The following is a 23,113-nucleotide window of genomic DNA, read 5'->3' on the forward strand; positions in this document are numbered from 1 at the left end:
GGGCTTGAACTCAGGGCCTAGGATTGTCCCTGAGATTTTTCCTTTTTAAGTCAAGGCTAGCACTCTACTACCACTTAAGACATAGCTTCACTTCAGGCCTTTTTAGTGGTTAACTGGAGATCGGACTACTACAGACTTTCCTGTCCAGTCTGGCTTTGAACTGTGAGCTTCAGATCTCAGCTTCCTAAATAGCCAGGATTATATATGTGAGCCAGTGATGACTGACTAGGAAAGGTAACTTTAAAAAGGGATTTTCTGCAACATTAGTGTTTAGCCCTCTCATATTCTTTCTTAGCTGTTCTCTCCCTCCCTCTCTCCCTCTGTCCCTCCCTTCTTCCCTCCCTCCCCCCCTCTCTCTGTATGTATGTTGGGGCTTGAACTCAGATCCTGGGCACCTGAGTTCTTTTGCTCAAGGCTAGTGCTCTGCCACTAGCAGACCATTAGTGGAGTCACAGCTCCACTTCTGGAATTTTGGACTTTTCTGCCTGAGCTGGCTTTGAATCATGATCCTTAGATCTTAGCTTCCTGAGCAGCTAGGATAATGGGCATGAGCTTCTGGGCCCTGGCCCTGCACTGTTTATTTTTGAGATAGGTTCTTGCTTTTTGCCTGTGCAAGGAGATAGACCATAATTATCTTACTTGAAACTTGCTGCCATAGCTTGGGCTTGGATGATGGTATGCTCTACCAAACTCAGCTTCTTTCATTTAGATGGAGTGTTGTGGAGTTTTCTGCTAGGGCTGGCCTAAAAACAAGATCCTCCCCACCTTGGCCTCCCCTGCAGCTAGATGATAGACACATGCCACCGTGTCCAGCTATGTGATGTAGAGGGCTCCTGTGTATGCTCAGATGGGCAGACTGGCCTAGGGGCTAGAACTACAGGTATGAGCTATGAATGCCCAGATAGACATAATGAACTAATTAGTTAATTAATTGATGGTTTGGGGAATGGAGCTCAGGGTCTCACGATTGTCTAGCTGGTTTGCTTGCTTGGTTGGTGCTCTACCACTCGAGTCATGTCTACAGTCTGGTTTTTGCTGATTATCTTGGGGACTGTCTCACAGACTTTTCAGTCCTGGCTGGCTTTGAACTATGATTCTTTGAAGCTCAACTTCCTAATTAGCTGAGATTATAGGTGTGAGCTACTGGTGCCCAGCCTATCTTATCATGACATTTTAAATCTGCTTATATTAAAACAGCTCTTGAGAAAGATATGCTGAAGTAACTGTAATGCAACTTATAGCAAATTTCTATATTTTTACCATCTATGTATTTGGAAATTACCTAAATCATTCCTATTTAGAAACTGTAGATAATCTTATAGTCAGAATTTTCTTCATTGTATCTTGACTGTGTATGAGTGTGTGTGTGTGTGTGTGTGTGTGTGTTGTCTTTACTAGCATATTTTGATTGACTGCCAGTAACAGGACTATTGCAGCTTTCTTTTGCTTAGTGTTATTTGGAAATATTTTTTCCCTTTTTAACTTACTTGTGGTCTTATATTTAAAGGGTTTCTCTTTTAAACCCCTTAGAGAGCTAGGTTTTGTTTTGTTTGACTTTATTTTTAAAGTATTTAGGTTTTTTTTGTTATTTAACAGGTAAATGTGATTTATTTACACTTTTGTAATTACTGGTACATTTTAAATGATTGCCAGTTTTGCTATTGTATATTTTCTGATTGTCTTATTTTTTTAATACCCTCTTGTCTAGTTTTGAATTAATTGAAATTTTTTATGTAAAATTTCCATTTATGAATATGGAACTTACATTGTTTAGGATTAGTCTGTTAAGCTAAACTTTATCTTTATCCGCCTTCTGAAAACTTGTTATTTTTTCCATTATTAAACAACTTTATTAATAATTTTTTTGCACCAGTCCTGGAGCTTGAACTCAGGGTCTGGGCACTGTCCCTGAGCTTTTCTGCTCAAGATTAGAGCTTTACCTTGGGTCACAACTCCTTTTCTGGCTTTATGGTGATTAGCTGGAGGCAAGAGTTTTATGAATTTTCCTGCCCATGCTGGCTTTGAACTGATATCCTCAAATCTCAACCTCCCGAGTAGGTAGGATTACAGGCATGAGCCACTGGCACCCAGTTATCATTAAGTAGTTATTGTTATCATTAAGTAGTTGTACTATAAGTTTCCAAATTTCAGGTTATGAGTACATGCATCTTGGTAAATGTCACCTCTTCCATCATTCTATCCACATTTTCCCCCTCCCTCAAATTAGATAGTTCAATTTTTACATAATGAATAGTGAATGTAATGATTGTATCTGTTTACTCTTCCTCCCTCCATTCATGTCTCTCTACCCTTACTGCCCACCTCCCCAAACATGCTTCCATTTCTTGGTAATCATTTTGGTAAACAGCGCATTAGTTGTTCAAAGAAGTAACACCTTTGGATTTCTCCCCTAAGAATACCATCCTTTAGTCACTTTTTTTGTGTGTATATGTATAAAGCCCTCACATATGTTACCTGTATTTTAGATCTAGCTTCCACATATGAGAAACTTATTAACCTGATTTGTTCTAGGTCCATTTTCTTCATATGACATATTATTCTTTCTAATATGGTTGACTTTATAATGGATGAGTAAAATTCTGTTATATATATATATATATATATATATATATATATATATATATATATATACGCCACATTTTCTTGGTCCATTCATCAATTGTAGGGGATCCTGGCTGTTGCCTTGCCTTGGCTAAAGTCAATGGTACAGCAATGAACATGGATGCACAAGTGTCTTTACTGTATCCTGACTTGTAATACTCTAGGTAAATGCCCAAGAGTGCTATCATTGGATCATAGCGTAGTTCTATATTTAGTTTTTGAGGAATCTCTAAACTGCCTTCCAGAGTAGTTGTACTAGTTTATATTCCTACCAACAGTGTACTAAGATTCCTTTTCCCCTCCACATTTCCACCAGCATTTGTTATTGTTCATATTCTTGATGGGGTGAGAAGGAATCTCAATGTTGTTTTGATTTTCATTTCCTTTATGGCCAGGGATGTTGAGAATTTCCTTATGTGTTTATTGGATAGTCTTACTTCTTCTGAGAAATCTCTATTTAGCTAACTTGTCTATTAATTGGGCTATTGATTTTGGGGAGTGCATTTCATTTCTTAAGCTCTTTGTATATGCTTGATATTAGGCCTTTGTCAGATATATACCTGATAAAGTTTTCTCACATTGTAGGCTGTCTTTTTGCCATAGTAACTGTGTCATGTCCTGTGCAAAACCTTTTAAGTTTGATGTAATCTTGTTTGTCCAGTTTCTCTTATATTTGCTAAGTCCCAGGAACTCTCCTGAAAAAGTTCCTGCCTATGTCAATAAGTTTTAATGTTTCTCTTTTTTCATTGTGTAATAGTTTCAAGGGTTCAGGTCTGATGAGGCCTTTGATCCATTTTAAGTTGATCTTAGTCAAGGTGGTCAACAAGGATCTAACTTTAGTCTTCTCCATATGGATGTCCAGTTTTTCCAACACCATTTGTTGAAGGGGCTGTCTTTTTTCCAATATATATTTATTGTCAAATATCAGAGAACTATACGTATATGGGTTTATTTTGGGGTCTTTTAGTCTATTACATGGTCTTCAGGCCTAATTTTATGTCAGCACCAACTTGTTTTGCTATTATACCTCTGTAGTAAAGTTTGGGGTCTGGGAATTGTGATATCTCCAGCATTGCTTTTTAATTTTTTTTTTTAATTTTTGCCTAAAACTGCCTTGGCTATTTGGGCTTTTTTTTGTGGTTCCATATGAAATTTTGGATTGCTTTCTCTGTCTTGTGAAGAATAACATTGGGATTTTGATGGGAATTAGGTTGAGTTTGTATATCACCTTTGCTTTATGGCCATTTTCATAATATGATTCTGCAGACTCATGAACATGGGAAGTCTTTCTACTTCCTCATGTCTTCTTTGGTTTCTTCAGAGGTTTATAGTTTTTGCTATAAAGGTCCTTCAGTTCCTTGGTTAGGTTTATTCCTAGATGCTTTATTTCTTGAGGCTCTTGCAAATTGAATTGTTTTCCTGATTCTCCTCCCTGTCTTCATGTAGATGGTATATAGAACAGTTACTGATTTTTGTGGGTTAATTTTTTATCTTGCTGCTTTGCCAAAGTTATTGATCAGCTTTTCCAATTTTTAGCTGCACTTAGTGACCAAGGTGTGTCTTTTGTTTTTTCTAAGATGCCTTCCTTTACTAGAGTGTGAGTAGTTCAGAGATGGACAGTGTAGTTCTGTTGGGATAGCTCTAGGTATTTTGGTATATAAGGAGAAAGGAGGGAGATAATTTTCATAGCAGAGGTTAATGGGGAGTTACAGTGACGTGTTCAGGGCAGAGGAAAAGGTATCCAGAAGATTCTGGAGCAATGGATGAAGAACACGTCCATGCAGTGAATTATAACCTTCTATTTCTCACCCTCAGGGTAAGAAATGGGGTTAACCGACAGACATAAAAACCTGCACATTGGGCTGGGAAGGTGGCTCAGTGGTAGAGCGCTTGCCTTGCATGCATGAGGCCCTGGGTTCAATTCCTCAGCACCACATAAGCAGAAAAAAAAAGGCGCTGTGGCTCAAGTGGTAGAGTGCTAGCCTTGAGCTGAAGAGCTGAGGGACAGCGCCCAGGCCCAGAGTTCAGGCCTCACGACCGGACCCAAAAAACAACAACAACAAAAAAACCCTACACATGCCTCTCCAACAACTGCTTTTATAGCCTCTGTCTATCCCACAGCTAGCTTACAGGAGTTATGGGAAAATAAACAGAAGGAATCATTCCAAGATGTAGAGAACAAGAAATCAGTAGTACTGTGGTACACAGTTTAGGTAAAAGATCCAGGATGGATTCAGTTAGGAATCACTGAGGAAAATAAATATAGGAACTCCTCCCATCTTTAACAGGATGATGGACAGAAGGGCTCTTACACACACACACACACACACACACACGGTCCCCTGGTGTCATTCAAAGACCAGTCAAATCTCCTGCAGCCAGTCAGTCCTTACAGGACTCTAGGGTTCCCACAAAAAGGTATAAAAGAAGATAAAGTGGTGGGGACAATGGTTTCAGATATAAGATGATCTCAGCTTAAGAAAGAAAAATCTGGGCGATGGTGGCTCACACCTGTAATCCTAGCTACTCAGGAGGCTGAGATCTGAGGATTGTGGTTCAAAGCCAGCCCACGCAGGAAAGCCCGTGAAGCTATTATCTCCAATAAACCACCAGAAAACCGGAAGTGGCACTGTGGCTCAAGTGGTAGAGCACTAGCCTTGAGCTGAAGAGCTGAGGGACAACACCCAGGCCTAAAGTTCAAGTCCCACAACTGACCAAAGAGAGAGAGGTGGTGGGGGAGACAAAAGAAAAGCAAAAGGGTAGTGACAGTGGTACAGAAAGAAACTTGGGAATAAAATTTGATTGATGAGATTGAAAGGTAAATCGCCTTTTCCCTCCTGACTTACTGCTGGGAAAAACTGGACTTTAACAAGTGCAGTGTTCAATACAGTGGAAGCAATACCAAGTCTAAGACTGGTACACTTATGTAGGTGTGATGTAATGGCAGGCTTTTCCACCACTTACAGTCCCTTAGGTAGAGAAAGGAATTAAGAAATTAGGCTACAGGCTGCTACTGAGTGTGAGTTTTGTCAGGCTCTGCAGGAAGTCTCAGGGTTTCCTGAATCTAGTCTCAGTCTAGATCTTGTGACCCGGGTGCCCTCTGGTTTTCCAAGGCCCAATTCCTCAGGCACAACCAGCCTCTATGGCTCTCAGGTCTTTGCTGTCAGCCTCCTTGGGGCTTGGGCAGGGGTCTGGGCTGATTTCAGCCCACATCTCCTGCCTTTAGCTTTTCTAAGCTCAGCTCTGGGTTGGTATGAACTGTATTCCCCCCAACTCTGTTGTCAAGGGGCCTGTTTAGACTGTGTGGGGTGGCTGCTCCTCCCCTACCGAGGTTTCTAGGGTCCCCTTACCACTTTCTGCAGTGGAAACCTCAGCCAGGCGTGTGTGTGTTTGTGTGTGTGTGTGTGTGTGTGTGTGGTGTCTCTGCTCTCATGCTTGAGGAATCCAGGTTTCTTGATCCTGTGGTTGCTGGGCTCATTGCTCTCTGGGATTCCAAGATGGGCAGGAGTCGGGAGACATGCGAACCACTCATGCGCTGCACGCATGCGCGGCACCCTAGTTCCTGTTCAATGCAGTCCTGGCTCTTACAGCTGGACTCCTGTGCTTGCTGGGTTTCCCGCTTCCCGCTTCCTGCTTCCTGCTTCCCCCACCCCTACCCCACTTAGGCTGTTAGGTTCTCAGCTTTTTGGTTTCGTTGTTTCTTTGTTTTCCCTGCCATTGGGTCCCTCTGCCTGTTGACACAGCCTTCATGTTTGACAAGATGCTTTTTTCCTCATTACTAGGGGACCGGGTTTTCTAGCCTTGAGAGGCTTTAAGTTCTATTATTTCACTCATTCATTTATTATGTGCCGGTCTTGGGGCTTGAACTCAGGGCCTGGGAGTTGTCTCTGAGCAATTTTGCTCAAGGCAAGTGCTCTACCACTTGAGCCACAGCTCCACTTCCAGCTATTTTGTTTTGAGGGGCAGGGATGTGATTAATTGGAGATAATAGTTACACAGACTTTTCTGTCTGGGCTGGGCTGGATTGGAACCATGGTTCTCAGATCTCAGCTTCCTCAGTAGCTAGGATTATAGGTATGAGCCATAAGTACCTTGTCTAGGAACCTTCACTTTTGAGGAACTGATTTCTATAAATGGCTGCACCAATTTCCATTCCCAATAATAGTATATAAGGTTCCTTTTTCCTGCATCCTCCTCTTTTTAAAAAATTTCTCTTGGCAATAGCCATTGACTGGGATGAGAAGGAATGTCTATGTACTTCTGAGTTTCATTTCTTCTGATGGCCAAAGATGCTGAAGGTATTTTCATGTATCCATTGGCCAATTGTACTTCTTTTGCAAAGTGTCTATTCAGTTCATTTGTCCACTTGTTGATTGATGTTCAATTTTTTGAATTCTTTATATATTCTGGATATTAATTCTTGGCTGGATGATCAGCTGGTTAGGGTTTTCTCATTCTTTACGCTGTTTTCCTTTTTCACTCTGGCAGTTTTTTCCTTTGTTAGGCAGAATCTTTCATTTTCTTCATTTGTCCATTTGTCCCATTTGTCCATTCTGGCTTTTATTTCTTGAGCTATTAGCATCTTATTCAGAAAGTTGTAGGCTCTGCCTGTACTTGAAGTGATTCCTCCATATTTTCCATAGTCTTTTCCGAGTTTCAAGTCTTTTAATAAGCTTCTGATTCATTTTGATCACTTTTGCACAGAGGTCTACTTGGAATCTTTTAGGTGCAGATAGCCAGTTTCTCCAGCACCATATACTTTTCTTCAGTGTATGTTTTTGGTGTCTCTGTCAAGTATTTATTTGTTTATTTCTGGGTTTTCTACTCTGTTTTATTAGTCTACATGTCTATTTACTTTCCTTTTCCTTTTTCTTTTTGCCAGTCCTGGGGCTTGAAATCTGGGACTGGGCACCATCTCTGAGTGTTTGTGCTCAAGGCTAGCACTCTACCACTTGAGCCACAGCTCCACTTTGGCTTTTTTTGTAGTTTAGTGGAGATAGGAATCTCATGGACTTTCCTGCCTGGGCTGGCTTTGAACTGTGATCCTCAGATCTCAGCCTCCTGAGTAGCTAGGATTACAGGTATGAGCCACAGGTGCCTGGTTGCCACTGGGACTTTCAGGAACAAAGCACGTCCTTATGTCTTTAGGAAGAAAGTGCAGTGTTGTGAACTCCATGGGATGATCAGGGGACAATTTGGCCCAGAAGGATCAATTCAAAGGTCAGCTAAGTAATTAAGTGGTTAATGGAGACTGTGACTTGTGGTCTGTCTCTAAGACAAAATGAGCTGACTGAGAAAGAAGAGCTCATTTCTGGTTTTGCTCTCCCTCTCTCTGCAGGGTGGATGAAGGTGGCACTGTGATTGTACATCCTGGAATCGTGTGCATCATGGTGAAACTGCTGCCTCGATTGTTCCATGAAGATCACCCACAGGTACCTGTTGATGAACATGTTAATATCATTGTCTTACAAGTGGTCATTTAAGCTCCTGTCCTGAGATTATTTTTTGTTTCTTTTGCCTTTGTCCTTAGCATCTTGGATTAGCAGAGATACCCTTGGACAGGAACTATTGAAGGGAGATGTCAGTGTGTCTTTGGATCTTGATAGATTTATGCCTTCCCTTCTAAGGAGCCATTCAAAATAAATTGCTAAGCCAGTCACCAGTGGCTCAATCCTATAATTCTAGCAACTCAGGAGGCTGAGTAAGTTCAAAGCCAATGTGGGAAAAAAATCCATGGGACTATTATCTCCAATTAACTGTAAAAAGCCAGAAATGGAGTTGTGGCTCGAGTGGTAAAGCACCAACCTTGAGTGAAAAGGACTTTCCTGCTTGAACTGATTTTAAAACATGATTCTCCAGTTCAAAGACAGCCCAGACAGGAAAGTCCATGAGACTCCTTATCTCCAATGACCCATCAGAAAAGTGGAAGTGGCTCTGAGGCTGTAAATGATAGAATGATAGCCTTGAGCAAAAGAGCTCTGGGACAGGCCTAGGCCCCACTATGAGAAAAACAAAAAACAAACAACAACAAGATGCAATCCTCAAATCTCAGCCTCCTGAGTAGCTAGGATTACAGGTGTGAGTAACAAGCACTTGGCATGAATGATTTTTCAGGATTTCCAATAATGGGACTTGGTTTCAAATCTGTTGTTATCTGTTGCAGTTCTCTGGGGGTCTGGCATCTCTAAGCAGGTAGAGGGAGGGAATCCAGCCTGGCTTCACCCAGGAATTGAAAAGGAGTCAGCACCCAGGAATTGAAAAGGAGTCAGCACGATTTAGGAGGAGATGACTACTAGTTTCAGGTGTTATTAATCACAGCCTGAAAATGACAGTTCCCTTGTAAAAATATTGCAGGTGTTCTAAAATCCCTAAATAAGGTGGAGTGCACGAGGAGGCTTTATTTGTTGGGACTTAGAAATGTTTCCACTACAGAAAATCTGTAGTATCTGGTGTAGCTGTAAGAAAAGGCGTTGCCTCAGTCCAAGTCTATCTGTCCCCTCGTGGCTACACCTTTTGTTTAGCTTTTTGTCCCTCCGTTGTAGCGCAATGACACATAGTGAATCCAGTGACAAGGGGAACACATACCAACCGCGATGTGTGATTCATAGACTTTCTAGAAAAAGGCTAAAAAATTAGCAAGGTAGCCTCATGAGACTGCATTACCTGGTGACAGCATAGTCATCTTGGTTTGTGTAAGTTTATTCTATAATGTTTACACACCATGTTGCCTAACAATGACTGTCTTACAATGTGTCCTTTTGGTTAAGCAATGTACAGCCGCATCTCATGCTCCTATAGGTCAGCAGGGATGGGTTTCTGTTCCTCATGGTACTGGCTGGACTGGCCCACCCATGATGGTCTCTTTATGCCTTAAAGCTAGTGCCTCAATGATCAGGCCCAGGTAGAGAGGGTTCCTGTGCTAGTGGCTGTGATGGAGCCTTGTCTCAAGGCGGCAGAAAGGTCTTAGATCCCTTTCCACTTGGCCTCCACCTGTGTCTCTCTATGTGGATTCTCTGGGAGGCACGCAGAAACTCAGGGATCCAAGGGCACAAGTGCAGAAGCTTCTAGGTTTTCTCCAAATGAAGATCTGGCACACGCTGTCATTGTAGTTCCAGCATTCTATTGGTACCGGAAGTAAGAGGCTCAGCTTTATGACAACAAGAAGGGGAACATACCTGTTTTGAATGGTGATGAATATATATAGTAAAAGAGGAATTGTTAGGCATCATCTTTAAATAGCAACTATCTTAAGTAACCATTTGAAGGCCAGGCATGGTGTCACATCTGTAATCTGAGCTACCTGGGAGGTAGATATTGAGAGGATAGTAGCTCAAGGTCAGTCTGGACAAGAAGTGAGATTGTCATCTCAATCAATAAGCTGAGTGTGATGACTCATATCTGTCATCCCAGCTCCTTGGGAGGCTTAGGTATGGCAGATCTCAGTCTGAAGCCCATCTGAAAAATAACAAAAGCAAAAAAAAAAAAAAGACTAGGACATGGCTCAATTAGTAGAGTGCTTGTGTAGCAAATACAAGTATCTGAGTTCAAAATCCAGTAACCCCTGTACCCATCACCAACAAAAATCATTTGACTCTTAAATGCCTTCTAATTTACTTTCCTACCTTATGTTCAACCCAGAGCTTCTTGGAGCATATTGGAAACATGTATACACTGAGGGATGTCTCTATGCAAGACAACATTCTCAGTAGCTCTTGTAAAGTTTACTAGAACTGGGAACTGGTGGCTCAGGCCTGTCTGTAATCCTAGTTCCTCAAGAGGCTGAGATCTAAGGATCGTGGTTCAAAGCCAAGCAGAAAAGTTGAGATTTTTTTTGTCAGTCACCACTGAGCCACCTTCCCAGCTGCTGAGATTTTTTAAAACTTTTTGAGTTTAGGTTTTTTTTTTTCAAATTGTGAAAATACCGTACAGAGGGGTTACAATTACATAGGCAAGGTAATGAGTACATTTCCTATCAAGCATTGTAGCCTCCTCTTTTGTTTCCCCTTCCCCTCCCTTCCCACTCCCCAGTGCCGCCCCCACCCAAAGTTGTAAAGTTCGTTTTCGACATAACGACTTGTACATCTCATTGTTGCAATGGGTCCACCTGCATCCCTATTTCAACGATTTGTTTTTTCCCTTCCCCTCCACAACTTATACCAACATCAAATACAGTGAAAGCAGGGGTTATACCATGGGGGAGGGAAATACAAAGCAACAAAGAAATCATCTTATAAATATGTTAGAAACAATCACAAGAAAAAAAATTTGAATACTTATCTTGGGGTTCATTTCACCTAACATCAACTTATCTGACCTTTTCTGCTTGTCTCAGACATATACTAGTTATTGCAAATAAGGGAAAACATGAGACCTATGTTTCTTTGGGCCTGGCTTACTTCAGTTTTTCCATTTCCTAACAAATGGGGCAATGTCATTCTTTCTGATGGAGGCATAGAATTCCATCGTGTGTATATATACCATATTTTCTTGATCCGTTCATCTACTGAGGGGCATCTGGGTTGGTTCCATAGCTTAGCTATGGTAAATAATGCTGCAATAAACATAGTTGTGCTGGTAGCTTTAGTATGGTCTTGTTTGTGATCATTTGGGTAAATGCCCAAAAGTGGGATTGCTGGGTCATAGGGGAGCTCTATGTGGAGTCTTTTGAGGAACCTCCATATTACTTTCCAAAGTGGTTGAACAAGTTTACACTCCCACCAACAATGCAGTAGGGTTCCCTTTTGTCCACATCCCCTCCAGCATCTTTTGTTATTAGAGTTCTTGATTATAGCCATTCTAACTGGGGTGAGGTGGTATCTTTTATGGCTAGAGAGGTTGAGCATTTCTTCATGTGTCTATTGGCCATCCTTCTTTCCTCTTCAGAGAAAAAACTTAAAAATTAGTTTTTATAAAGGTGATGTACAGTGGGGTTACCCGACTTACAGAAGTCAGGTAAAGACTACACTTATTTTTGGACAATGTCACCCTTCCCTTACTCTCTTCCAGTTTTTCCCTCTCATCCCCACCCACAAGTCGTATAGTTTGTTTTCAACATAGTGTCCAGTGAAAACCACTGCTGCATTTGTTCACCCTTTGTCCCTGCATTTCTGTTCTTTCCTTACCCTGACAAAAGACAGATAAATTAATAAACAAGGCAGAAAGAAAACAAAAACAGCAATAGAGAATAAAACCTATTGTTTCCTTTTTCTGAAGTTCATGTCAATAAGAATTATTTCATATGATCAGATGCACACAGGCATTGTACTCTTGTGTTTCTCTTCTAAAAGAATCCTCCTTTGGTCTCACTGTGTCTGAATGCCTAGACACTGTGTAATTTATCATGTCCCAGTGCATTTTAGATCTCACTTCTGTATGCTTGGTTTACCTCACTTAACACAATTTTCTCTAGGTCCATCCATTTCCCTGCAAGTGACATAATATTATTCCTTCAAATGGCCGTGTAAGGTTGCATTGTGTGTAGGTATCACATTTTTTGGATCCACTCATCTATAGTACAAAATCTGGGCTGTTTCCATAGCTTGGCTCTTGTGAATAGTGTCACAATGAACATGGATGTGCAAGTGTCTTTATGGTATCCTGGCTTGTGATGTTATGAGTAGATGCCCAGGAGTAGTATAGAGAAGATCTATGTTTAGCTTTTAGAGGAACCTCCAGGCTGCTGTTCAGAGTGATTGTGTTAGTTTACATTCCCACCAACAGTGCAATAGGGTTACTTTTCCCCAAATGTCGTCAACATTTATTGTTGTTTGAATTCACGATGTTGGCCAATCTAACTGGTGTATGAGATTTTTTTAATTAGCAAAAGGTTGGAAATAGTGTTGTGGCACAATGGTAAAGTGCCAGTCCTGAGCAAAAAACTAAGGGAGAGAGCAAGGCCCTGAGTTCAAGCCCTAGTACTGTTACACACACCCCAAGTTCTTTAGACACAATCCCTCCCACCCCATCCTACAGGTTCTTGAGGCTCAACTTAATCATGTGATTTCTGAAGTTCAGGCAGCAGGTGAGGAGAATACCAGAAATGCCTCACAGGTCCAAATTCAAGATGCATTTTCTGAGTGGGTCTCTCATCTTTGCAGAATGCGGGCCCAGTCTTCTGGCATTGTGGACCTGTCCAGGTTAATTGGTCTTACCAAGAGGCTGTCCACTTTCTTAGCTCCGTTACATATAACACAATGCCCTTGCCCATGAGAAAGACCAGGCCAATGGTTTGGGTAGTCTTAGTAGTCAAACTGACCCATGCATTCTGCACAAATCTATCAGTGGCTGTAATCCTAGCTATTTAGGAGGCTGAGATCTGAGGATCAAGGTTTGAAGGCAGCCTGAGCAGAAATATCCATGAGACTGTTTTCTCCAATTAAGCACCAAAAAAAGCTCAAGTAGAGCTATGGCTCAAGTGGCAGTACACTAACCTCGAGCAAAAAAGCCCATGGACAGCCCTCAGGCCCCAGGATTGGCGCACACACACACGCACACACACACACACACACACACACACACACAAATCAGTTACAATGATGGCTGATAAAGTCACACAGAGCAGATGACAGTGTCCTCTCACTGTCTCTTATGTATGTAGAAACTCAGTGAGTGAGCCAGGGTTTCAGACAAACTCCTTAAGTTATGTGACATTACTGTGGGCAGGGGGGGGGGTAAGGGTGCCGGGGAAGACCTTCCAATATGCTCATTGATGGTAATTGGACAAATTAAGTATGCTAAGATGATTTCCATTTGGTAGGATCTTTTTTCTCTATTCAGGTCACAGGAAGTAATTTAGGAAAAGTCTCAATTCTCTCTCACTGTCTCTCACATATGCAAATGAAATGCAGTGGTATATCTTCTCCGATATTGTCTACAGATGCCACATCAGCAGCTCTTCAAAGTTGGATAATTACAGTAATTAATTTCTGAAAGGGATGTGTGTGGGGGACTAATAATAACAAATAAAAGAATAAATCAAATGAGATATGAGACAGCACAAGAAAGTGCTGAAGCAAAACTTCCCAGCCTCTGTGGTTCTTGGTAGGGAAGGAGAATGGCAGGCTCAGTAGATGGCAGTGTTTCTAAAAGAATAGAAGGGGGTTTCTGCTCCATTCCCTTTGGCTCTGCTGCACTTCCTTCCACTCACTCCCATTACTCAGTGCTCTTGCTCTCTTTTGGGTAAGAAGTGAGTAGCTTCCTAAGAGGCACTGTAGAGGCCACTACTTATATAACCTTATGGGTTTCCTGTTCTTGTTCATTTCCAGTCACAGCTCTGTTAAATTGGTTCTGTACACAGTGCTCCACTATCCTGGCATTGCAAATCTGCCTGATAAACAGATAATCCAGGTGTTTTTCTCCCTCTGGCATCAGTATCCAGCTGTTCAGAAGGCTGAGAGCTGAGGATCATGGTTCAAAACCAGTCCAATCAGGAGAGTTGTTAGATTCTTATCCAATGGACCAGCAAAAAGCTGGAAGTGGAGGTATGGCTCAAGTGGTAGAGTACTAGTCTTCCGTGAAAAAGCAAAGCAAGAAGGTGAGACCCTTCATTCAAACTCCATAATAAGTAAGTAAGTAAATAAAATAAATAAGTAAATACTGGGAGGTGGGAATATTACTGCACATAAAGCAATTTTTTTCCTGGAGCTGAGTTGGTGTCAGAAAGAAATAAGTAATGGACAGGAAGAAGGTTCGTCTTTCATCTGCCAGCTGTATGCAGGCTGTGACCACAGGTTGGAGACGTGACCAGTCCTGAGCCAGGATCCTGTGAGCCATGGCTCAGCGGTAGCTTAGCCTTGTGGCTATCACAAGTGTAATCCAGATGGAGGGAAGCCAGATCCAACTTAGCTGGTGCTAGACCAACCAGTAGGATCAGTTTACTTCCCTGAATAAATATGAAACCCCACCTTGTGCCTCTGGGGCTCATAATCTGGGTTTGAGAAAGGACATCAAGAAGAGAATAGAAGGTAGTAAGACAATAGACCCTGATGACTATAGCAGAGTTTGTCCTCAGACCTTGGGACACCGAGACCATGGGTAAGTAGGGACATGGGGATAGTGGAATCTTCAGCAGAAAAAAAGTATGTCCATCCAGATCTGGAGAGGAGAAGGGAATTCTAGATTCAGAGAGATATGCAAATAGAGTCCTGTCTGGGGACTTTGTTCAGCTGGATGAGCCCTCATGGGTAGAGTAGAACTGAGTGGGGTGGGAAAGGTTGCTCCTAGTCCTATGGTGAACACCTTGCATGCTTGGAGTGGACATCTACCTGATTCCACCATCACTGTTGTTAACCTTTACTTTGTTTTTTTTTTTTCTTGTGCCAGTCCTTAAACTCAGGACCGAGGCTCTGTTTCTGAGCTTTTTTTGGTTCAAAATTAATGCTCTACCACAGAGCCACAACTCTACTTCTGTTTTTTTTTTTGGTGGTAAATTAGAAATAAGAGTCTCACGATGGTGGCTCATGCTTGTAATCCTAACTACTCAGGAGGCTGAGACTTGAGGATTGTGGTTCAAAGCCAGCCTAAGCAGGAAAGTCTGTAAAACTCTTATCTCCAGTTAACCACAAGAAAACCAGAAATGGCCCTGTGGCTTAATGTGGTAGAGTGCTAGCCTTGAGCAAAAGAACTCAGGGACAGTGCCCAGGCCCTGAGTTCAAGCCCCGTAACTGAGAAAAAAGAGAATAAAAGAAGAACAAAAAAGAGTCTCAGAGACTTTCCTGCCCAGACTGGCTTCAAATCACCATCCTTAGATCTCTACCTCCTGAGTAGCTGGGATTGCAGGTATGAGCTACTGGTGCCTGGCTGAACCCTATGTTTTTATGATCATCTATTCCATGAGGGTGGAGTTCAAGCTGTGAAGATGGGCAATCATTGTCTGATATCAGCCACATTAATCACACAGCTGTGGAAAAGTTGTGCAACCTCTGACCTTTTACTACATTTGTGTATTATGAAGACAACAATAGGATTGTCTGATGACATTGTGAGGAGAGTTGCATAAAATATAGCTTAAGAGAGTGAGCAGGGCATATCTGCTGCTTTGAGATGCATGTGCAAAATGGTGGAGCCATTTAGTTTTTAGTTGCTAACAAAGTTTGAGTACTTTATTATTTAATCTTTATAAAAACCCTACAAAGTAGACAGGAAGACTTGAAACCCATAGCAATGGATATTGTTCTGGTGAGTTCCAGATGTGAGCCACAGATGTGAGGTTGGGACTTCCTGTTTCTTGCCAGGTTGCTTTTTTCTGTGGGAGGTGCCATTGGGTGCCTGGGGAAAGCAGCAGGCTGGTATGACTTAGACATTGGAGAGACCATTGCCTTCACCTAGCCTGTGCCCTGAGTATGTTACAGACCTGAAGGCTGCTGTACATATGGCTGCCAGTGGAGACTTTCTGTACAACCTAGTGGGAGAGGGGGATGAGGCTGTATATATCTGTCAATTTGTGTGTGCCCAAATGTGGAAAAGAGTGCCATTTTCTGGAGTTAGACTATAATTTTAACCACTTTGAACTAAGTGTGTGGGTTTTAAATAACTAAAATATTGACAGTGTTAATAGCCTCGAAAGATATTTGAAAAGAGCTATTTCCTTTAACAATTGGTGGACAAGGATATTTAGCTTTGTTAAATAGGAACACCATAGACACCATATGCTTTCCCACTATTTGTATTGAGTGTGTGTGTGTGTGTGTGTGTGTGTGTACTGGGACTTGAACTCAGGGCCTGAGTGCTATCTCTTACCTTTTTCACTCAAGGCTTGTGCTCTGCCACTTGAGCCATAGCTCCACTTCTTGCTGCTTGGTGATTAATTGGAGATAAGAGTCTCACAGGCTTTCCAGCCATTTCTGAGTAGCTAGGATTACAAGTATAAGCCACTGGTGCCAGGTACAAATGTGGATCAGATACCCAAAATATAACTTTCCATATAATTATACTTAGAGGTATGGACTTAAATACACGATTTAGTTCACTAAAGTAGAGTATATGCAGGAGTAAATCTCCATTGAGTAAAACTTCTGAACAATTAACAGACAGTTTAACAAAATGAATTTCAGAAAGCTGAAATGAGGTTGTAAGAAGGGATAGTGGGAAAGGGTTGAATGAATGGAAACGGGAACTGGGGACAAATGCAGCCCAAATACTCAATGTATACATGTGGCAAAGGAAGTGGTAAACATGAGATAAGTTGCGAGGAGGGTAGATGGGATGGAAGAGGGTCATGGAAGGGGTGACTCTGAACGGGAAACACTGGACACTTAGACGGCTAAGTTAAATTGCAACATCCATTGTAAAATCTTTTGAAGTTCAGAAAAAATAAAGTAAATTAAAAAAAAGAACACCAAATACTTATGTAGGCCATCAGTTTATATCTTTTATGGGGTGATAAAATTTTCTTCTTTGTAATGAATCCAGGATATAGCGTTAAAACAACAAACTTCACTGGGGTGCTGGTGGCTCACGCCTGTAATCCGAGCTACTCTGGAGGCTGAGATCTGAGGATCTCAGTTCAAAGCTAGCCCAGGCAAGAAAGTCTGTGACACTCTTATCTCCAACTAAGTACCAAAATGTCAGAAATGGAGCTGTGGCTCAAGTGGCAGAGCACTAGCCTTGATTGAAAAAGCTTAGGGACAGCACTCAGACCTGAGTTCATGTTCCAGGACTAGCACAACAAACAAAACCAAACCCTGTTAACTTTAGAGGAAGACCTGGAGAGGATGTACCAGTTCTGCCATTCATTTGTGGTTTGACCTTAGGAGACTGATGTTAGCTTTCCCATTCTCAGGGTCCTCATCTGAACAGTGAGAGTGGCTTTGTATTCCCGTTGAGAAGAGTAGGGGAAAGTGTTTTGAAGTCCGTAGCACCATCTGTACCACACTCACACCCAACACAGCCCTTATCCACCATGCCCTATGGCTCTGCCAGTGAGCTTACCAGTCTGAGTTATGGTTTTATATTTGGAATATTCATATATATATTTGGAAATATAGCCAGGCTCTGGCAATGCTTGTAATCTTAACTACTCAAGAGGCTGAGATCTGAAGATCCAGGTTCTAAGCTAGCCTGGGCAGGAAAGTTGGTCAGACTCCTTTCCCCAACTAACTACCAAAAAAGCCAGAAGTGGAGGCATGGTTCAAGTGGCAGAGCACTGGCCTTGAGCAAAGAAAGCTCAGGCCCTGATTCCAAGCCTCAGGACTGGCACAGAAGTTTTTTTTTGAAATATTAAATGGAAGGTAATTCATTTGAGCTCTAGTGGCAGTTGCTATACTATTGAATTAATAGAAACTTGATATTGAGCTATGTAATACTATCTACTTATGAATCCAAGACTCAGGGACTTTGCTCTTCTGGACAAAGCTCAGATCACACAGCCTGAAGGAGGCTGGAGGCGGAATAGCTCTCAGATGGTAGAGGGAGAACAGAGATCTCTACCGATTTGAGGGATGGCTTACAATCCAATGGATCGAAATTAGCAGAAATACAGTGCAGAACTGACAAAAGAAGAAAGTTGGGGAGAGAGAAATGTTTTGTAAATATGAGGGCCAGGCTTCTACTGCCTGAAAGCACAACCATTATATACATGTCATCTATAAAAGAGGCAGAGTGTGTGGTGTGGAGTCTCATGTCCCTACAAATGCAGTGTGCACTGCTCGAAGCTGTTAGTCTGTGCAAGACAGTACAGGTATCAGACACACCACATGCAGACTCTGCTGATTGATTGAGTAGGAGTTGGCTTCTATCTTACACCTAAAGCAAGGTCACAGACTTCCAACCCTGCAGGAGCCTTGTGGACAGCACAAATGAATGCACTAGGCTGCGGCAAAAATGAAACATGTCTCTATCACAGAGAACCAATTCTAAGTAAGTGATGCTAAAACCCACAGTGACCTGTCAGATACTACACTTCTGTGGCCCAGTGGACCTTGGTTCTAGTTTTCTGTCTTTGACAATGAAAAGAGCTATCTTGTCTCTTCCAAAATAATTGAATAAAAGAATATTTTAGTCAAGCTGGAGCAGGCAGTCTGTATGTCAGGGCAGCATAACTGGTCTTCAGGATACCTCTGCTGTTTCTGGCCTGCTTGGAGGCCCTCACCGATATTAGCTTATTCCGCTAATAAAATACCTCAGAGTGACTATTTGATCAGGAAAAGAGTTATTGTTCCATTCTGAAGAATTGGCTCACCTCTGTTGAGGCTGACATAGCAAATGGTATCATGGTGGGAGGAAGTATCGGAATGATACTGTACCATTTGTAAGAAAATAGAATGATTTGGACAAATTATATAAAGCAAAGTAATCCAGACCCAGAGAAACACTGGTTGCATGGTTTCCCTCATTTGTGGTAACTAGAACGTGCCTATAAATCTACAAGTAAACATATGGGATGGTACAAGAAAAAAATACATGGGGACATGATAAATTATATCGGTCTCTAGGCATTCACACAGTGAGGCCAAAGGAGGATAGTCTTAGGAGAGGAACACATAGGCGCATCTGACCATATAAAATAACATTTATTGAAATAAACTCCAGGAACTGGAAACAAGAGATTTTTTCCCCCTTCTTCTTTGTAGCTGTTTTGTCTTCACTTCCTTTTGTCTTGTTTGTTCGTTAATCTATCCTTGGGAGGGTAAAGGAGGCACACAGAAATGGTGGGACAAAGGGTGAACAAATGTAGCAGTGATTCTCACTAGACACTATGTTGAAAATGAGCTATACAACTCATGGGATGGGTGGAAAAAACTGGGAGAGAGCAAGTGAAGAGGGGATATTATTCAAGAAGGAGTGTACTCTTTATCTGATTTATGTAACCGTAACCCCTCTCTATCCCACCTTTATAATAACCATAAATAAAAAAAAACTGTAAAAGCAAACAAAAAAAACCCTATGGCAGGAAATATCCCATGGTGAGACTGAGATGCTCTTCCGGGGGCTTCACCCCAATAACCTAAAGCCCTCCCTCTAGGCTCTACTTCTAAAGGTCCCACCACCTCTCTCATTACCATGCTTTCAACACAGGAACCCCAGGGCACAATCTACATCTAAGTATTAACCCTGTCCCCCAACCCCCGACCAGTTCTTATGGGGACCATATTGCTATTATTAGGGGAGAAAGTTTGGGGAGAGAGGGAGAGAGATCAAGGGAAGAATGGACATGGAGTCTTGACTGTTAAGTAGACAAAGCAGACACTTCTTCAGGCTGTCCCGCAAGGGCTCTGTGATAATTTGCCTTATGGGTCTAGCCTGCCAGGCAGCTTGGTGACCCCATGCTCTTACAGTGGGGCCCTAATTGAACCACCGTCCCTTCTCCTGCATTGGAAATAATATGCGTTAGGGAAATCAATCCATTTGTAGTGGGGAAGAAACCAGACTGGTTTCCTGCTAGTGCTCATATTTTCACTAAAACCCTATTTTACTGGAACCAACATTGAAAAAAGCAGCACATTTTATTCAAAACAAGGCAATATTGGTATCGACAGAGCTGCAGTGGTAATGAGAATGATCAATTTTCCCTCCTCCATTATGGGGTATTGAGCAATTTTGGAGTAAACTTGTGGCATCATTAGACAAGATCAGCACTTTTTCCCTCTTTTGAAAACTTTTTCTTTCGTCTTTTTTTTTCCTTTTTGTATATTTATATTGGAAGTATTTCTGCTTTGGTGGGAAAACAATAATAAAAGCAACCAAATACACACAACTCTCCCTCCTCCCCTCGCCGCCCAAGTCCTCCAATGTACTCAGTGATGTGCTCAAATTAAAAATTGGGGATTGTAGACATTTCTTTTTAATTCTTATTAATAATACATCGAGAGGCTATTTTTGCATCTTGCTTCATCCAGACTGTCTCCCCAAGTCTCACCCCAAATTAAAAGGGTGGCAGTTACCAAATGAAAGAATCCAAGTTCTGGCAGATGGACCGCTTAAGGTGGGGGGATGGGCTTTCTCTCTGGCGTGTGTGTGGAGGGGTGCAGAAGGAAGACAGAGGCGAGCACGTTCCGCCAAGAGGTTGGTGTATTTCTACATGGAAGAATCCCTCAAAAGTTTTTGAGGAGCTGCTGAAGGAAAATTAGCGTGAGCATTTTTCACTATTGTACTCTATATGTGCACCTGCCAGCTCAGACTGGCTGTTGCAGAGTTCCCGTTTAAAGGGAAGGGGACTATGATGGTTTGGATGTGGTTTTGAACCCCAAGGGCTCATGCCCTGGAAGCTTGGTTGCTGGTATGGTGGCGGTGAGGTGGGAGGTCGTGCCTAGTGGAAGGCCACGGAGGCTGCTGCCCTCAGCAGGAATTCATCTAGTTTGTATGGCACCCCACCAGGTCCTTAGGAGAAGGTTATGACAGAAGAGCAACCCTGCTCCTCCTGGCTCTCTGGCTTCCACCCTGCGATCTCTCCCTTTGACACATCCTTTCACCACGATGACATCCACACCTGACATAGCCGAGCAGGCTCTCCCATCGAAAAACTGACTAATACAGGGATCTCCTGTATTAGTGGTGGTCTGTCCTCAGTGTCAGCAGACCACATAGTCAGACTGACCACTGCACTGATAAAACATTAACATTTCAGATTGGTGAAGTCCTTCCATTTCCAAACCTCCTGAGAAATCATTTGAATCATTTTACCTCCCTCTCCCCCAAGTTTAAGTCAGAAATGTTACTGAAGATAGCTTAGAAATAGAAGCAGTACTGAAAGCTATCAATTTGAGTGAGGAGGCCCAGGGCTCAGTGTGCCAGGAAGGCAGGTAGGAGAATGTAAGCTGGTTTGTATGAGTCATTTTAAGTCTAAAAAAAAAATCTGGAGATGACAAACAGTGTGGATAGGTTCCTTTCCTTCAACACTTGACTTCTTTGGAACATCTGAGCCATGGAATTGTGTCAGCAGCCTGTTAGAAAAAGCTGGGCTTGGGCTGGGAAGTTGGCTCAGTGGTAGAGCACTTGCCTTGCATGCCTGAGGTCCTGGGTTTGATTCCACAGCACCACATAAGCAAAAAGAAAAAAGCCGGAAGTGGCGCTGTGGCTCAAGTGGTAGAGCGCTAGCCTTGAGCTCAAGAGCTGAGGGACAGTGCCCAAGCCCAGAGTTCAGGCCCCACAACTGGATAAAAAATAAATATATATATAAAAAAAGAAAAAGCTGGGCTTGCTGATTTCTGTGATAGAAACATGTCCTTGCCTGATTCCTGCCATGGGGAGTAGAGAGAGTAAGATGGGGTGATTCTCACGATGAGTGTGATTCTTTGTATTAATTTGTTTTCCATTATAATGAAATAACTGAGGTTGGGTGCTGCACAAAGAAAATAGGGTTATTTTGCTTATGTTTCTGGAGGTTCCAGGCCACACCCTTAGTGTAGCCCTGTGCAATCGATGTCTCTGGCTTCAGTTTCCTTGTCTGTAGAATGGGGATGATTGAGTATAGCACTGTCTCCTAGACATCACAGCGATCGTGTCATCTATCCGTGTGGAGATGCTTACATAGGGCACATCCTAAATAGTCAGGATTTTCCCTTCACAGCAGGGAATCTGGTCCCTAAAGTCAGGGTCAGGTGTGGCTTCCCTTCTCCCTCTGAAGTTCCATAAAATGTGGACACTGAATTGCTAGAGCATGTTCCACACTGTGCCAAGGCTGTTTTTCCACTCACTGGTCCCACCATTAGCCCAGGAATCCCTGGCAGTTGAGACTGTGTCTTGTTCATTAAAAACAAACAAACAAAAAACTTTAAGGCTGAGCACTGATGGCTCATGTCTATAATCATAGTGATTTAGTAGGTTGAGATCTGAGGGTTGTGGTTCAAAACCAGTCCCCCGCAAGAAGACCCACAAGACTCCTATCTCCAGCTAAACACAAGAAAACCAGAAATTATGCTGTGGCTCAAAGTGATAGACAGCTAGTTTTGAGCAAAAGAGCTTAGGGACAGTGCCCAGGCCCTGAGTTCAAATTCTATGACCAACAAAAAAAATTAAGTAATGTTACAAAAGAGTTTCAGTTCAATGTGTCAGCTTATGGGTACAATGCATCTTGATCTATGTCACCGCTTCCATTGTTCTTCCTGTGTCTTTCCTGACCCCTCAACTTACCTGGCTCCATTTCTCATATGTGCATCAAATATTAGGACTGTATTCACCCATTCTTGCTCTCTCCACTCTTGCATCTGTCCCCATCCCCTTCCCTGCCTCCTCCATAACACAATTTGTAGCTTCTTGATGTTCATTTTGTTAACTCGTAACACCATTGCAATCCTCCCCTGTGTATACCATACTCAGTCTCTCTCTCTCTCTCTCTTTCTCACACACACACACACGCCTATGCCTCTATATGTTTTCATATATGTTTATAGTTCAGATCTAACTTCCACATATTAGAGAAACATTCACTCGGAGCTCCAGTTACTTTACTTAACATAAAATTTCCAGGTCCATCTATGTATCTTTAATAGTCTTCCTGATGGATGAGTAAAATTCCATTGTGACCAGACAGTGTGTGTGTGTGTGTGTGTGTGTG

The 23,113-nt window shown here is 42.2% G+C and overlaps 1 protein-coding gene across 5 annotated transcripts in view; it reads left to right on the forward strand.

Annotated features, from left to right (window-relative positions):
• Positions 1–23,113, forward strand: part of Wdfy4 (WDFY family member 4) — a 275,656-nt gene that overhangs the window by 41,586 nt on the left and 210,957 nt on the right. For all 5 annotated transcript variants that reach the window (XM_013033730.1, XM_013033733.1, XM_013033734.1 and 2 more), the window contains one exon: positions 7,961–8,054. In XM_013033730.1, the coding sequence (XP_012889184.1) occupies positions 7,961–8,054 (94 nt within the window). The remainder of the gene's footprint in view (positions 1–7,960; positions 8,055–23,113) is intronic.

The sequence above is a fragment of the Dipodomys ordii genome, unplaced genomic scaffold, assembly GCF_000151885.1.
Source record: "Dipodomys ordii isolate 6190 unplaced genomic scaffold, Dord_2.0 Scaffold176, whole genome shotgun sequence".
In the NCBI taxonomy this organism is placed as follows: Eukaryota; Metazoa; Chordata; class Mammalia; order Rodentia; family Heteromyidae; genus Dipodomys; species Dipodomys ordii.